The 16,418-nt window shown below is 39.7% G+C and overlaps 1 protein-coding gene across 1 annotated transcript; it reads right to left on the bottom strand.

Annotated features, from left to right (window-relative positions):
* Window positions 1-3,417: 3,417 nt before the first annotated feature.
* LOC148546293 (uncharacterized) lies at window positions 3,418-3,930 on the bottom strand. Its single transcript, XM_088499175.1, has one exon. The coding sequence runs from the start codon at window positions 3,928-3,930 to the stop codon at window positions 3,418-3,420; it is 513 nt and encodes a 170-aa protein (XP_088355301.1).
* Between the last annotated feature and the right edge of the window lie 12,488 nt (window positions 3,931-16,418).

Here is a 16,418-nt window from a genome sequence, read left to right as displayed (position 1 = left end):
AATCTGCTTAATACCCTTGCTAAGTTAAGCATCGGAGTCCCTTGTAGGTACCACCACCCTCCGGTGACAAAGGATCAGCAGCATCGCCAGCCCAACAAGTCGGACACAACCGCTCCGGCCACTGCCCAAAGTCAGACACGTCATCTCCAACCAGCACAAAAGATCTCGTCCGAGATCAACATACAGTTTCAGGTAATCCTCGGAACAGTTTCCTCTATGTAGTATATAATATCCATGGACACTTAGGCTAGTGCCCCATAGGATAGGTTTGAAATTTTATGTTGTTGATAATTGTTTGTGTTGATGAGGTATAATGAATTGATGTATCGTTGTGATTAAATGATGAATTTGAAATATAATGGATTTAGATGAATGAGTATTGTTAATTATGAATAGGAAGCATGGTTGAGTTGATGATGAGTATTGGTAGTGAGATAATGATGATTGGTGGATATGTTGTATATGTGTTAATTGAGGTTGGAAATAATGGAATGTGAAGGAAATTGTGGTATGATTAGTGTGATATGATCCAAAAGGTAAATTTTGATGAAGAAGGGAGTTTGAAATGGTTTGGTATTGTTTTGGGTGGTTTGAGATATGATAGTTGGGAAAATTGGTCATTTGGATACTTTTGGGTAAAAATTGGTTTTTGGTGAACTTTGCTTGATCATAACTTTTGCCTCGGTTTTCCAAATTGGTTGAAATTTGTTTAGAATTAAAGATCTTTGAAAACCTTTAAATTGATATAAAGTTTGTGAAAATTAGAATTTTGTAGAGGAAGTTATGATCATTCAAAGTTGGTGCTGAAAATATGAAATTCTGCTAAGTTGTAGAATTTCATGATTTCTGCTATGCAGCGCGCACTGCAAGCACAGCATGTCCCGAACAAAATTGGGGAGTTACAGTGTGCGCTCGCACATATCAGAAATCATAAAATTCTGCAACCTTCCAGAATTTCAGATTTTTAACACCAACTTTGAATGACATTAACTTCCTCTACAAAATTCCAATTTTCACAAACTATATATTGATTTAAAGGGTTTTCAAAGATCTTTAATTCTAAACAAATTTCAATCAATTTCGAAAACTGAGGCAAAAGTTATGATCAGACAAAGTTCACCAAAAACCAACTTTTACCAAAAGTTTCAAAACCTCAACTTACCAACATTTCCAACTAAAACCAAACCAAAACCACTTCAAACTCCAATTTCGATCATAATCTACCCTTTACAACATATTCTACCATTCTCGACCATCAAACCTCTCCAACTCAATCTTTTCACCTTAACCCAACCATAACTCATAATTCACAAATTTAAACCTCAACTTCACCCTTCTCACACAATTAACATCATAACTCATCAACACCATTTTGAACCATCAAATTCCTTATTCCTCAACATTCAAGATATCATAAACAATCATAATTCTCTTCATTCAACAATGGCATTTCCATAAATCATCAACAACATCAATTACTACAACTATTTATATTAATCTCATAAAACCCACATCTTCCAAACAATAGTCAACAAAATTAACATTCATGTTACCCATATCAATATACACACTCACCCACATCACTCAACATCAAAATTCATCATTATCACCAATACTTCTCAATAATCATATCAACAACCCTCATCCACAACACCAATCATCAATACTTATTAACACCAATAATCCCCAATAATCATCATCAACCACACTAATCCAATACAATCAACAATTAACATCAATTCACATTTAAATATTCGTACACCAATAACATTCAATCCTATCTTAGGGTCAACTAGCCTAAGTTTCCATAAACATTACATATTATATAAAGGAAACCGAAACCATACCTTGACCGATTCCCAAATGCTCCAAACACCAAAATGAAATGACCAAACTTGATCCAAAGCCTCAACCAACTCCAACAAACACCAAGGCTCAAACTAACAACACATATATCACCAAAATCAAAACTTAAGATACATAAAACAACTAAATACAAGGGTTTAGTGAAACCTTACCTTATCCAATGTGAGTAGGGATAAAATCCATCAATTACCGCTACTAGAGATCACCTAAACAAGCAAAACCACAAAATCTACTCAAAAACTAAACCCAAAAATGAACAGAACCTAGGGCACGAAATTGGATTGTGAAGAGAGGAATCTTACCAGATTTCTTTAAATAGAAAGAAAGAGCTCGTCAAGAGCTTCGCGTGGCCGCAAACGACTCATCAATCGGAGCTCCGGATCAAAAGTTATGGAGCTTTGAAGGAGTTGGTGAATAGTGTTCTTCTTTCTCCTCTCCTCTCTCAACACCAGCTCCCCTCTCCTTGTGGGTGTGCTGAAATGAGCTCAAAGATCATTAAAGGGTGTTTTTATATGTTGGGTTTGAGCCCAACTTTGGCCCGGTCCAACCCGTTAGCATTTTTAGCCCGTTTGGCCCAACTTCGGGCCAAACTTTTAAAATTAACGTCCGATTTTCCATTTCTAATGTTTTTCTAAGGTTTTCGACTGTTCTCACTTTTTCTCGCATAGAACCGGGCAGACTTGAACCGGTTTGACAATTCAACTATCGATTTGCAATTTTTCACGATTTTTTGCAGAAAACACATTTTATGACTCGAAAAGACCTACTGAGTCCAAAAATCATATTTAAATCCCCAAATTCTCATTCCAACTTTCCGGAACCTAATTTGGGTATTTAAATTATTTATTCGTGAAAACTCCAGTTCTTATATCCTCCCCTCCTTAAAAAGATTTTCGCCTTCGAAAATCCGAACCACGCGATGTAATATATATATATATATATATATATATATATATATATATATATATTTACTCTCCACAAAGAGTCCTACTTCAACGTTGCCAAACTAACAAGTTGTAAAAGCATCTCGTTCACCATCATCCCAATGCATCGACGTTCTCTCTCGTCTTCTGCTGCATCACTCTGATTATCGTCGCTAGGATTCCGAAAGTTTTTCTTAAATCAAATACCAATTTTGTAACATTTTTCAAGACCTTTAAAACAAGTTCAATCTAAATGAGTCCATTGTTAAAACCCTATCAAAAGTCAAAACCTTCCATTTGTAAATCAATCACTTTGAAATACGATTTTTCCTAAATTCATTAAAATCCTTGAATCGGAACCTTTCAATTTGAATCCCTTTTTAATAAATCAAATTTGCAAATCAAAATCACGAGTTAACAAAATCTTAGGACTCACTTTCCTCTTTTAAATAATATCATTTGACCAAAAGTTCCAGTCCTAGTTTCAAAACTAATCATTCAAACCAGAGTTTCCAAACCAAGTTTAAAAATCAATCTAAGCTTTAAAACTCTTTTTTTTTTACACGAACGACAATAGTCTATACTTACGAAGATAAGTTGAGATTTGGATATCGGTTTCATAATTACCTCAACCCTGTTGTTGTGATCTATCCACCCCACGTGTTCCTCGGTGTGGACAATCTCTAACCAAATGTCCTGGTGCACCACACTTGTAACATAGTTTCTTACCCAACTGGCATGGCCTATTCAGATGGTAGCTCCCACACTCCTGACATTTCATATCAGGGGAGTAAGCTCTTGACCGCTTCCCCTCACCATATCTCTTGAAGTTTTGTCCCCTCGGCCCAAGGTAAACGTCGCGTTCTCTACTAGTGTTTCCTCCACGAGTGTCCCTTGACGAGGCTACCGTCATTACGCATTCCTCAACCACTCTTGTCTTGTTCACTAGATCGGAGAAAATCCGAATCTCCATAGGAGCTACAGCAGTCATGATGTCGTCCTTCAAGCCCCTTTGATACGTGATACACTTCCAACTTTCATAGGTCTCCGGGGCACCCTGACACGCCCTAGAGAACCTACAGAGCTCCTCAAATCTGTTGGTGTAGTCTGCCACAGACAAAGAACCTTGCTTCAGCTGCATAAGTTCCATCTCCTTTGCCTCCCTTGCAGACTCAGGAAAGTACTTCTTGTAGAAGGCCGTTTGAAATACATCCCAACGAACATCGGTGTTTTGGAGTTGTAATAAGCAGAATTCTTCTTGCCACCAATGCTGAGCCTCTTCCAGAAGCTGATAAGCAGCAAACTCCACGTATTGGTTGTTCGGGACATGCTATGCTTGCAGTGCGCGCTCCATAGCTTGGAACCAGTTATCCACTTTCGTAGGATTGGTCAATCCTCTGAAAATCGATGGGTGAACTTTCAAAAATGTAGCTAGGGTCATCGGAGCACCTCCCAAGTCATTACCATTTTCATCTCCATTCCCCGCCAGTTCGCCTAACCTCTGTGCAACTTGCAGAGTCGCAGCAGCATTCGCCTCCATGGTGTTTGCAAGATTCGCCATTGCCGCCATGGACTCGGCATGGTTATCGGCCGGTTGCTCGTTTCTACTCTCTCTACGTGAACGTGTACGACCTCGTCTACGAGTAGCCATTAGGGTTCCTGTCCACACCAAACAATCGATATCAGGGTGATCAGTCTCAATATCAAAAGCCTAGTGTGTCAATTAACCCAAACAGGCACTCACAAACAAGAATGCTATGCAATATCAAGTAGATAACCTAAATAGCATGAAAGAAAAATGGCCCAGAGTGTGCAACAAAGCATAATCATTCCATCCCTCAGGCTCACGAGGACAAACCGCTCTGATACCACTAAATGTAACACCCCAATTAACCCAAGCCTTACCTCTAGCCGTAAAGCAAGGGTTAACCAAAGGTTACGACAATTCTAAGGCTTATACATATTTATATAGAAAGAATAATATAATCTAGAAGCCTGATGAAAGAATAAAGCTCAAAGTTAGGGTATGGAAAGCGCAAAACGTATAAATGGAGCAACTAACTTAAAGCACTAGAAATAGATACAATTTATATCAAAATATCATAGTATAATGCCATAAGGATCTAGCCATGACTCGCGGAGTTTAAGCCGGCTAGCCATATATACCGACAATTAGAGGACTGTAGTTCAAAAAGGCTTATACAAGTTTTGTTCCCTCAAATAAAAGCCTCTAGGCAAAACAAAATACAAAAGTGAGAGTACAAGTTAAAAGAACCAAGATGACAACAAAATAGAATAAGATCCTCCGCGCAGCTACCATCACCCAACTCACTGCGGTGGGTTGCGACCTGCATCTGAAAAACAACAACAACATATGGAATGAGAACCGGAGGTTCTCAGTATGGTAACAGTGCCCAATAATGTAAGATATAAGGCTCCGGGATGCCAAAAGCAATCCTAGAACTTCAAATCAAACCAATATTCAAGCTTAGAACAAAATAAATAATTATATAACGAACTTAAACCATGAATCGGGTTATCTAAACTTAGGGTAATTCTAACTAAAACTAATCATACCGCTGTATCCCACAGCCCTTGCCAACTTAACCTCCGCGCGATCCCATCGCCACCGCCTACCTAACCTCCTCAACACCAAACAAGCACAGATAATGCAGACAAAGAAACCACAAGCAATTAGGCAATTAGGCAAACTCAAGTAAACAAAGCAAGCAAGCATATAGAAGATGCATATGATGAATGTCTGCCTTATTGGCTGTGATATCACATGTCGGTTATCGCCAAACCCGACAGAAAATTCGGTTGACAACCCCCGGACTAGTCTCTCTATTGCGCATAAGGAGGAATATTCCGAGGGATGAGTGCCCTACTACCTTCTCCTTTCAGAGGAAAATATTCCAAGGGAGCGTGCCCTACGACCTTCCTTTGGTTGCCGCATGATTCTGTGGGTCAGTGCCCTACCACCTTGCAATCAGAGAGAAATCGCATTTTCAGGAGGAATAATTCTGAGGGATGAGTGCCCTACCACTTTCTCCTTTCAGAGGGAAATATTCCGAGGGAGCGTGCCCTACCACCTTGCTCTGGTTGCTAGAAATATGAGTGAGAAGCCCAGCTTCAACTCTCACATCCGAACGTAGGCGGGATACTGCCACAGCCCCTACGATGGAGAACATTACAAATTGTAATCACATATTCAATCTTAGAGGCCACTTCTCTTAACATTTCCACTCATACTCATCACAACCATCCTCAAGTCATAAGTACCATTCCAAACTCTTAGTTCATCAATTTCTCAAATTCGTTATCAGCAATCACCATATTCACCACTCTTCCTTCTCTCTCAACCAACTTCTCCTCACTACACCAGAAACCTAAACCTCCGTCTGCTAACTTTTCAAAGTAAAACCCAAATTAAACCTCCTAGGACCTTTCCCATGTTCCAACATCCAAAATTGAGCCCAAGAGTCTTAAAATGGGGTTATAGAAGCTTACAACCTTGTTGGGAAGGTAGAATAGTTGAAAAACAAGTAAAATTTTAGAAACAGGATATGTGCGGCCGCACAGGGGTGTGTGCGTGCGCACGCTGGTGTGCGAAATCATGATCATTCCATTCCTTGGTAACGGCGCTAAAAACTCAATACGCACGTTCATGATCTTATATTTGTTTCACAACTTCGTACAACTAACCAGCAAGTGCACTGGGTCGTTCAAGTAATAAACCTTAAGTGAGTAAAGGTCGATCCCACGGAGATTGTCGGCTTGAAGCAAGCTATGGTCACCTTGTAAATCTTAGTCAGGCGGATATCAAATGGTTATGGAGTTTTCGAATATTAATAATAAATAAACAGAAAATAAATATAGAGATACTTATGTATATCATTGGTGAGAGTTTTAGATAAGCGTATAGAAATGCTTTCGTTCCTCTGAACCTCTGCTTTCCTGCTGTCTTCATCCAATCAGTCCTACTCCTTTCCATGGCAAGCTTTCTGTAAGGCATCACCATTGTCAATAGCTACATCCCATCCTCTCTGTGAAAAAGGTCCAAATGCTCTGTCACGGCACAGCTAATCATCTGGAGGTTCTCGATCATACTGGAATAGGATTCACCCTCCTTTTGCGTCTGTCACTACGCCCAGCACTCGCGAGTTTGAAGTTCGCCACAGCCATCCCTTCCCAGATCCTACTCGGAATACCACAGACAAGGTTTAGACTTTCCGGATCTCAGGAATGGCCATCCATGGGTTCTAACTTATACCACGAAGATTCTAATATCCCGGACTCGGTCCTCTGTATTAGATATCTAAGAGATACTCATTCTAGCTTGTTTGCATGTAGAACGGAAATGTTTGTCAGGCACGCGTTCATAAGTGAGAATGATGATGAGCGTCACATAATCATCACATTCATCATGTTCTTGGGTGCGAATGGATATCTTAGAAGCGGAATAAGTTGAATTGAATAGAAAAACAGTAGTACTTTGCATTAAATCATGAGGAACAGCAGAGCTCCACACCTTAATCTAGAGTGCAGAAACTCTACCGTTGAAAATACATAAGTGATGAAGGTTCAGGCATGGCCGAATGGCCAGCCCCCAAACGTGATCTAAAGATGAAACTAAAGATGTAAATACACTAGTAAAAAGTCCTATTTATACTAAACTAGTTACTAGGGTTTACAGAAATAAGTAATTGATGTAGAAATCCACTTCCGGGGCCCACTTGGTGTGTGCTTGGGCTGAGCTTGAATTTTACACGTGGAGAGGTCATTCTTGGAGTTGAACACCAGTTTGTAATGTGTTTCTGGCGTTGAACTCCACTTTGCAACTTGTTTCTGGCGTTGGACGCCAGACTGCAGCATGGAGCTGGCGTTGAACGCCAGTTTACATCATTAATCCTTATTCAAAGTATGAACTATTATATATTGCTGGAAAGCCCTGGATGTCTACTTTCCAACTCAATTGGAAGCGCGCCAGTTGGAGTTTTGTAGCTCCAGAAAATCCACTTTGAGTGCAGGGAGGTCAGAATCCAACAGCATTTGCAGTCCTTCTTTAACCTCTGAATCTGATTTTTGCTCAGGTCCCTCAATTTCAGCCAGAAAATACCTGAAATCACAGAAAAACACACAAACTCATAGTAAAGTCCAGAAATGTGAATTTAACATAAAAACTAATGAAAACATCCCTAAAAGTAACTAGATCCTACTAAAAACATACTAAAAATAATGCCAAAAAGCGTATAAATTATCCGCTCATCACAACACCAAACTTAAATTGTTGCTTGTCCCCAAGCAGCTGAAAATCAAATAGGATAAAAAGAAGAGAATATACTATAAATTCCAAAATATCAATGACACATAGCTCCAATCAGATGAGCGGGACTTGTAGCTTTTTGCCTCTTGAATAGTTTTGGCATCTCACTTTATCCATTGAAGTTCAGAATGATTGGCATCTATAGGAAGTCAGAGTTCAGATAGTGTTATTGATTCTCCTAGTTCAGTATGTTGATTCTTAAACACAGCTACTTTATGAGTCTTGGCCGTGGCCCTAAGCACTTTATTTTCCAGTATTACCACCGGATACATAAATGCCACAGACACATAACTGGGTGAACCTTTTCAGATTGTGACTCAACTTTGCTAAAGTCCCCAATTAGAGGTGTCCAGGGTTCTTAAGCACACTCTTCTTTTGCTTTGGACCTTGACTTTAACCGCTCAGTCTCAAGTTTTCACTTGACACCTTCACGCCACAAGCACATGGTTAGGGACAGCTTGGTTTAGCCGCTTAGGCCATGATTTTATTCCTTTAGGCCCTCCTATCCACTGATGCTCAAAGCCTTGGATCCTTTTTATTTACCCTTGCCTTTTGGTTTTAAGGGTTATTGGCTTTTTGCTCTTGCCTTTTGGTTTTAAGAGCTTTTGGCTTTTTCTGCTTGCTTTTTCTTTTTCTATTTTTTTTTGCCATTTTTTTTCTCCTTTTTTTTCTGCAAGCTTTTGTATTCACTACTTTTTCTTGCTTCAAGAATCATTTTCATGATTTTTCAGATTATCAAATAACATGTCTCCTTGTCATCATTCTTTCAAGAGCCAACATATTTAACATTCATAAACAACAACTTCAAAAGACATATGCATTGTTCAAGCATTCATTCAGAAAACAAAAAGTATTGTCACCACATCAATATAATTAAACTAAGTTCAAGGATAAATTCGAAACTCATGTACTTTTTGTTCTTTTGAATTAAAAATATTTTTCATTTAAGAGAGGTGATGGATTCATAGGACATTCATAACTTTAAGACAAAGTTACTAAATACTAATGATCATGTAATAAGACACTAACATAGATAAGCACTTAACATAAAGAAAATGAAAAACAGAAAATTTGAAAACAAGGAATGAGTCCACCTTAGTGATGGTGGCGTTTCCTTCTTGAGGACCCAATGATGTCCTTGAGCTCTTCTATGTCTCTTCCTTGTCTTTGTTGCTCCTCCCTCATTGCTCTTTGATCTTCTCTAATTTCATGGAGGATGATGGAGTGATCTTGATGTTCCACCCTTAATTGTCCCATGTTGGAACTTAATTCTCCTAGGGAGGTGTTGATTTGCTCCCAAAAATTTTGTGGAGGAAAGTGCATCCCTTGAGGCATCTCAGGGATTTCTTGGTGATGAGCTTCTTCATGCGTCCTGATGAGCGGATATTTTATACGCTTTTTGGGGATAATTTCATATAGTTTAGAGTATGTTTTAGTTAGTTTTTAATCTATTCCTAGTAGTTTTTAGGAAAAATTCATATTTCTGGACTTTACTATGAGTTTTGTGTTTTTCTGTAATTTCAGGTATTTTTCTGGCTGAAATTGAAGGAGCTGAGCAAAAATCTGATTTAGGCTGAAAAAGGACTGCTGATGCTGTTGGATTCTGACCTCCCTGCACTCAAAGTGGATTTTCTGGAGCTACAGAACTCGAAATGGCGCGCTTCCAATTGCGTTGGAAAGTAGACATCCCGGGCTTTCCAGCAATGTATAATAGTCCATACTTTGCACAAGAATAGACGACGTAAACTGGCATTCAACGCCAGTCCTCTGCCCAATTCTGGCGTCCAGCGCCAGAAAAGGATCAAAAACTGGAGTTGAACGCCCAAACTGGCACAAAAACTGGCGTTCAACTCCACAAATGGCCTCTGCACGTGAATTGCTTAAAGTCTCAGCCCCAGCACACACCAAATGGGCCCCAGCACACCAAGTGGGCCCCAGAAGTGGATCTCTGCATCATCCATCATAGTCCACTCATATTTTGTAACCCTAGGCTACTAGTTTAGTATAAAAACAACTTTTAGAGACTTATTTTGTATCTCATGACATTTCAGATCTAAACTTTGTATTCTCTGACGGCATGAGTCTCTAAACCCCATTGTTGGGGGTGAGGAGCTCTGCTGTGTCTCAATGAATTAATGCAAGTATTTCTGTTTTCCATTCAAACACGCTTGTTCCTATCTAAGATGTTCATTCGCGCTTAACTGTGATGAAGGTGATGATCTGTGACATTCATCACCTTCCTCAAACCATGAACGTGTGCCTGACAACCACCTCCGTTCTATATCCGATTGAATGAGTATCTCTTAGATTCTTTAATCAGAATCTCCGTGGTATAAGCTAGAACTGATGGCAGCATTCATGAGAATCCGGAAAGTCTAAACCTTGTCTGTGGTATTCCGAGTAGGATTCAAGGATTGAATGACTGTGACGAGCTTCAAACTCCTGAAGGCTGGGCGTTAGTGACAGATGCAAAAGGATAGTAAATCCTATTCCAACCGGATCGAGAACCAACCGGTGATTAGCCGTGCTGTGACAGAGCGCGTGAGCGTAGTTTTCACTGGAAGGATGGAAGGTAGCCATTGACAACGGTGATCCACCAACACACAGCTTGCCATAGGAGGACGTGCGTGCGTGAATCAGAAGACAGAGGAAAGCAGAGATTCAGAAGACAAAGCATCTCCAAAACTCCAACATATTCTCCATTACTACACAACAAGTAACTTTTAATTTATGCTCTACTGGTTATTCATAATTCAACTGATAAACATAATTGATTTCCTGACTAAGATTTACAAGATAACCATAGATTGCTTCAAACCAACAATCTCTGTGGGATTCGACCCTTACTCACGTAAGGTATTACTTGGACGACCCAGTGCACTTGCTGGTCAGTGGCACGCGTTGTGAAAAGTGTGATTCGTGATTTGTGCTACCAAGTTTTTGGCGCCGTTGCCGGGGATTGTTCGTGTTTGAACAACTGACGGATTATTTTGTTGCTTAGATTAGGAAAAATCTTTCTTTTTTTTGTTTAGAGTCTTTTATTAATTACCCCTTGTTAAAATACTTTAAATTTATAGCTCAGTTATTTAGAACGTGGTGTTTATGTTCATGATAATTGGCTATCATATTTTTAAAAAAAAAAAACCTTTCTCAAAAATAATTTTTCTATTAAATCCTGTGCCAAACTTTAAGTTTGGTGTTTTCAAAAATAATCTTTCTTAAAATTTTTGAAGGTCCCATAACTCATTTGGCTACAACATTAATTTGATTGGGTTAGAATCTTTTATGCTCTTTTCAAAACCTTCTTTTTCAAAAATATTTTTTTTATTAAATCTTGTGCCAAACTTTAAGTTTGGTGTTTTCTTGGTGATTTCCCTTTGATTTTCGAAAATATTGGTTTGGTTTTCTAAAAATTTTAAGTTTGGTGTTCTTCCTTCATGTTCTTGTGTTCGTGTGAGTCTTCAAAGTGTTCTTGAGTTTTCCTTGTGTCTTGATCTTAAAATTTTTAAGTTTGGTGTTCCTTGGTGTTTTCCCTCCAAATTTTTCGAAAACAAGGAGCATTAGATCTAAAAATTTTAAATCTTATACTATCTTATTGTTTTTCTCTCTCCTCACTAAATTCAAAAATATCTTTTCAAAATATCTTTTCTAACTTCCTATCTTTTCAAAATTTGTTTCAACTAACTAACCAACTTTTTTTGTTTGTTTCTTAACTTTTTCAAAACTACCTAACTAACTCTCTCTCTCTCAAATTTTCGAAAATATCTCCCCTCTTTTTCAAAAATTTCGTTTTTTTTAACTAATTATTTTTAAATTTTTTTTTTTCGAAAAAAAAAAATTTCAAAAATTCAAATTCTTTTTAGTTATTTTATTTTATTTAAGTATTTACTTCTTATAAAATAAAATAAATAAAAAGGTAAATTAGTCCAAGTTATATCCATAGATCCATCATGGACATCAGTGGAGATGGACAGTCCAGGAGGACTTTGGGGTCATATTCTAACCCCTCTACTGCTTCGTATGGGAGTAGCATATGCATACCCTCCATTGGAGTTAGTAGCTTTGAGTTGAATCCTCAGCTCATTATCATGGTGCAGCAAAGTTGCCAGTATTTCGGTCTTCCACAGGAAGAACCTACAGAGTTTCTGGCACAATTTTTACAAATTGCTGACACAGTACATGATAAGGAAATAGATCAGGATGTCTACAGACTATTACTGTTTCCATTTGCTGTAAAAGATCAAGCTAAAAGGTGGTTAAATAACCAACCTAAGGCCAACATAAGAACATGGAAACAGCTGACAGAAAAATTCCTGAATCAATATTTCCCTCCAAAAAGGATGACACAGCTAAGGCTGGACATCCAAGGCTTTAAACAAGGAGATAATGAATCTCTTTATGATGCCTGGGAGAGATACAGAGAGATGCTACGAAAATGCCCCTCTGAAATGTTTTCAGAGTGGGTTCAGTTAGACATCTTCTACTATGGGCTTGCAGAAGGAGCTCAGATGTCTTTAGATTACTCAGCTGGTGGATCTATCCATATGAGAAAGACAATCGAAGAGGCTCAAGAGCTCATTGATACAGTTGCCAGGAATCAGCATCTGTATCTAAACAGCAACCCTTCCATGAATGAAGAGGTTAAAACAGTAACTGCTGAATTCAGTACTGTAAAACAAGCTGCTGAATTCAATCAGCAATTAGATTTTCTAACAAAGCAGCTAGCTGAATTCAAAGACAGGTTACAGGAGACAAGGATAGCTAATATACATATGGAAGAACAGTTTAAGCAAACAAAGCAGCAGCTATCAAAGCAAATAGCAGAAGAATGCCAAGCAGTTCAATTAAGAAGTGGGAAAACATTAAATACCCCACCTCAAGGCATCAAAAATTCAAGAAATAAGCAACCCACCAAAGATTCCCCTGAGGACAGTAAGAGCCCAGGGAAAAATAATTCTGGCACTAAAACGCCAGAAAATGGGTGGAAGGCTGGCGCTGAACGCCTAGACCATGCCCAAAACTGGCGTTCAGCGCCAGAAACAAGGCAGGATTGGCGTTCAACGCCAGAAATGGGCAAGAATCTGGCGTTGAACGCCCAACAGGGGCACATTTCTGGCGTTCAGGCGCCAGGAACAGACAGTGAGTTGGCGTCTAACGTCACTCCAGCTTCTAACTCTGGTACGCAATTGCCAGTGAGGGATCAGACACACATAAGTGCTGATAACAACCCCTCTAAAAAGGCTTCTTTAACCACTAAGGTTGAGGAATATAAAGCCAAGATACCTTATCCTCAAAAACTCCGGAAAGAGGAGCAGGATAAGCAATTTGCTCGCTTTGCAGATTATCTAAGGACTCTTGAAATAAAGATTCTATTTGCAGAGGCACTTGAGCAAATACCTTCTTATGCCAAGTTCATGAAAGAGATCTTGAGTCATAAAAAGGAGTGGAGAGAAACAGAAAGAGTTCTCCTCACTGAAGAATGCAGTGCAGTCATTCTGAAAAGCTTTCCTGAAAAGCTTAAAGACCCTGGGAGTTTTCTGATACCATGCATATTAGAAGGTGATTGCACCAAGACAGCTTTATGCGATCTTGGGGCAAGCATCAACCTAATACCTGCATCCACTATCAGAAAGCTTGGCTTAACTGATGAAGTTAAACCAACCCGGATATGTCTCCAACTTGCTGATGGTTCCACTAAATACCCATCAGGCGTGATTGAGGACATGATTGTCAGAGTTGGGCCATTCGCCTTTCCCACTGACTTTGTTGTGCTGGAAATGGAAGAGCACAAGAGTGCTACTCTCATTCTAGGAAGACCCTTCCTAGCAACTGGACGATCCCTCATTGACGTCCAGCAAGGGGAAATAACCCTGAGAGTCAACGATGACGAGTTCAAGTTGAACGCTGTCAAAGCCATGCAGCATCCAGACACATCAACAGACTGCATGAAAGTTGACCTTATTGACTCTTTGGTAGAAGAGATCAACATGGCTGAGAGTCTCGAATCAGAGTTGGAAAACATCTTTAAAGATGTTCAGCCTGATTTGGAGGATTCAGGGGACATGAAAGAGCCTCTGAACTTTCTTCTGAAAGAGGAAAAACCTCCTAAACCAGAGCTCAAGCCACTGCCACCATCCTTGAAATATGCATTTCTAGGAGAAGGTGACACTTTTCCAGTGATCATAAGCTCTGCCTTAAATTCACAGGAAGAGGAAGCACTTATTCAAGTGCTAAGGACACACAAGACAGCTCTTGGGTGGTCCATAGGTGACCTTAAGGGCATAAGCCCAGCTAGATGCATGCACAAAATCCTATTGGAGGATAATGCCAAACCAGTGGTTCAACCACAGAGGCGGCTAAATCCAGCCATGAAGGAAGTGGTGAAGAAAGAGGTCACCAAATTACTAGAGGCTGGGATTATTTATCCCATTTCTGATAGCCCCTGGGTGAGCCCTGTTCAAGTCGTCCCAAAAAAGGGAGGCATGACAATGATTCATAATGAAAAAAATGAACTGGTTCCTACAAGAACAGTTACAGGGTGGCGCATGTGTATTGACTACAGAAGGCTCAATACAGCCACCAGAAAGGATCATTTTCCTTTACCATTCATAGACCAGATGCTAGAGAGACTAGCAGGTCATGATTATTACTGCTTTTTGGATGGCTACTCAGGCTATAACCAGATTGCAGTAGATCCCCAGGATCAAGAGAAAACAGCATTCACATGTCCATCCGGAGTGTTTGCTTATAGAAGGATGCCCTTTGGGCTATGCAATGCACCTGCAACCTTCCAGAGATGCATGCTCTCTATTTTCTCTGATATGGTGGAAAAATTTCTGGAAGTCTTCATGGATGACTTCTCAGTATATGGAGACTCATTCAGCTCCTGTCTTGATCACCTGAAACTTGTTCTGAAAAGATGCCAAGAAACCAACCTAGTTTTAAACTGGGAAAAGTGTCACTTCATGGTGACTGAAGGAATTGTTCTTGGGCATAAAATCTCAAACAAGGGAATAGAGGTGGATCAAGCAAAAATAGAGGTAATTGAAAAATTACCACCACCTGCCAATGTTAAGGCAATCAGAAGCTTTCTGGGGCATGCAGGATTCTATAGGAGGTTTATAAAGGATTTTTCAAAAATCGCAAAACCTCTAAGCAATCTGCTAGCTGCTGACACGCCATTTGTGTTTGACACAGCATGCCTGCAGGCGTTTGAAATGCTGAAAGCTAAGCTGGTCACAGCACCAGTCATTTCTGCACCAGACTGGACATTGCCATTTGAGTTAATGTGTGATGCCAGTGATCATGCCATTGGTGCAGTATTGGGACAGAGGCATGACAAGCTTCTGCATGTCATTTATTATGCCAGTCGCGTTCTAAATGATGCCCAGAAAAATTACACAACCACAGAAAAAGAACTACTTGCAGTGGTTTACGCCATTGACAAGTTCAGATCATACTTAGTAGGATCAAAAGTGATTGTGTATACTGACCATGCTGCTCTTAAATATCTACTCACAAAGCAGGATTCAAAACCCAGGCTCATCAGATGGGTATTGCTTCTGCAAGAGTTTGATATAGAAATAAGAGACAGAAAAGGGACAGAGAACCAAGTGGCTGATCATCTGTCCCGGATAGAGCCAATGGAAAGGACGTCCCTCCCCTTCCTTGAGATCTCTGAGACGTTCCCTGATGAGCATCTATTTGCCATTCAGGAAGCACCATGGTTTGCCGATATTGCAAACTATAAAGCTGCAAGGTTCATACCCAAGGAGTACAATAGAATACAAAAAAAAGAAACTAATTACTGATGCAAAGTACTACTTGTGGGATGAGCCCTATCTCTTTAAGAGATGTGCAGACGGAATTATCCGTAGGTGTGTCCCCAGAGAGGAAGCACAGAGAATCCTATGGCATTGCCATGGATCTCAATATGGAGGCCATTTCGGAGGTGAGCGAACAGCCACCAAGGTCCTCCAATGTGGCTTCTATTGGCCCACACTCTATAAAGATTCCCGAGAGTTTGTACGTAATTGTGACAGTTGCCAAAGAGCTGGTAATCTGCCTCATGGTTACGCCATGCCTCAACAAGGAATCTTGGAAATAGAGTTGTTTGATGTATGGGGAATTGACTTCATGGGACCTTTCCCACCATCATACTCAAACACTTATATTCTGGTGGCAGTTGACTATGTATCAAAATGGGTTGAGGCTATCGCCACACCCTCCAATGATACTAAAACAGTGCTGAAATTCCTCCAGAAACATATCTTTAGCAGGTTTGGTGTCCCTAGAGTGTTAAT

Source organism: Arachis ipaensis, chromosome B9, assembly GCF_059453495.1.
Source record: "Arachis ipaensis isolate K30076 ecotype BB chromosome B9, ASM5945349v1, whole genome shotgun sequence".
NCBI classification, from domain to species: domain Eukaryota; kingdom Viridiplantae; phylum Streptophyta; class Magnoliopsida; order Fabales; family Fabaceae; genus Arachis; species Arachis ipaensis.
The sequence above is the reverse complement of the archived record's forward strand: the minus strand, read 5'-3'. Positions and strand labels throughout refer to the sequence as shown.

Coding starts and splice junctions, on each gene's coding strand:
- LOC148546293 (XM_088499175.1), bottom strand. CDS start 3,930: ATGCAGCTGAAGCAAGGTTCTTTGTCTGTGGCAGACTACACCAACAGA.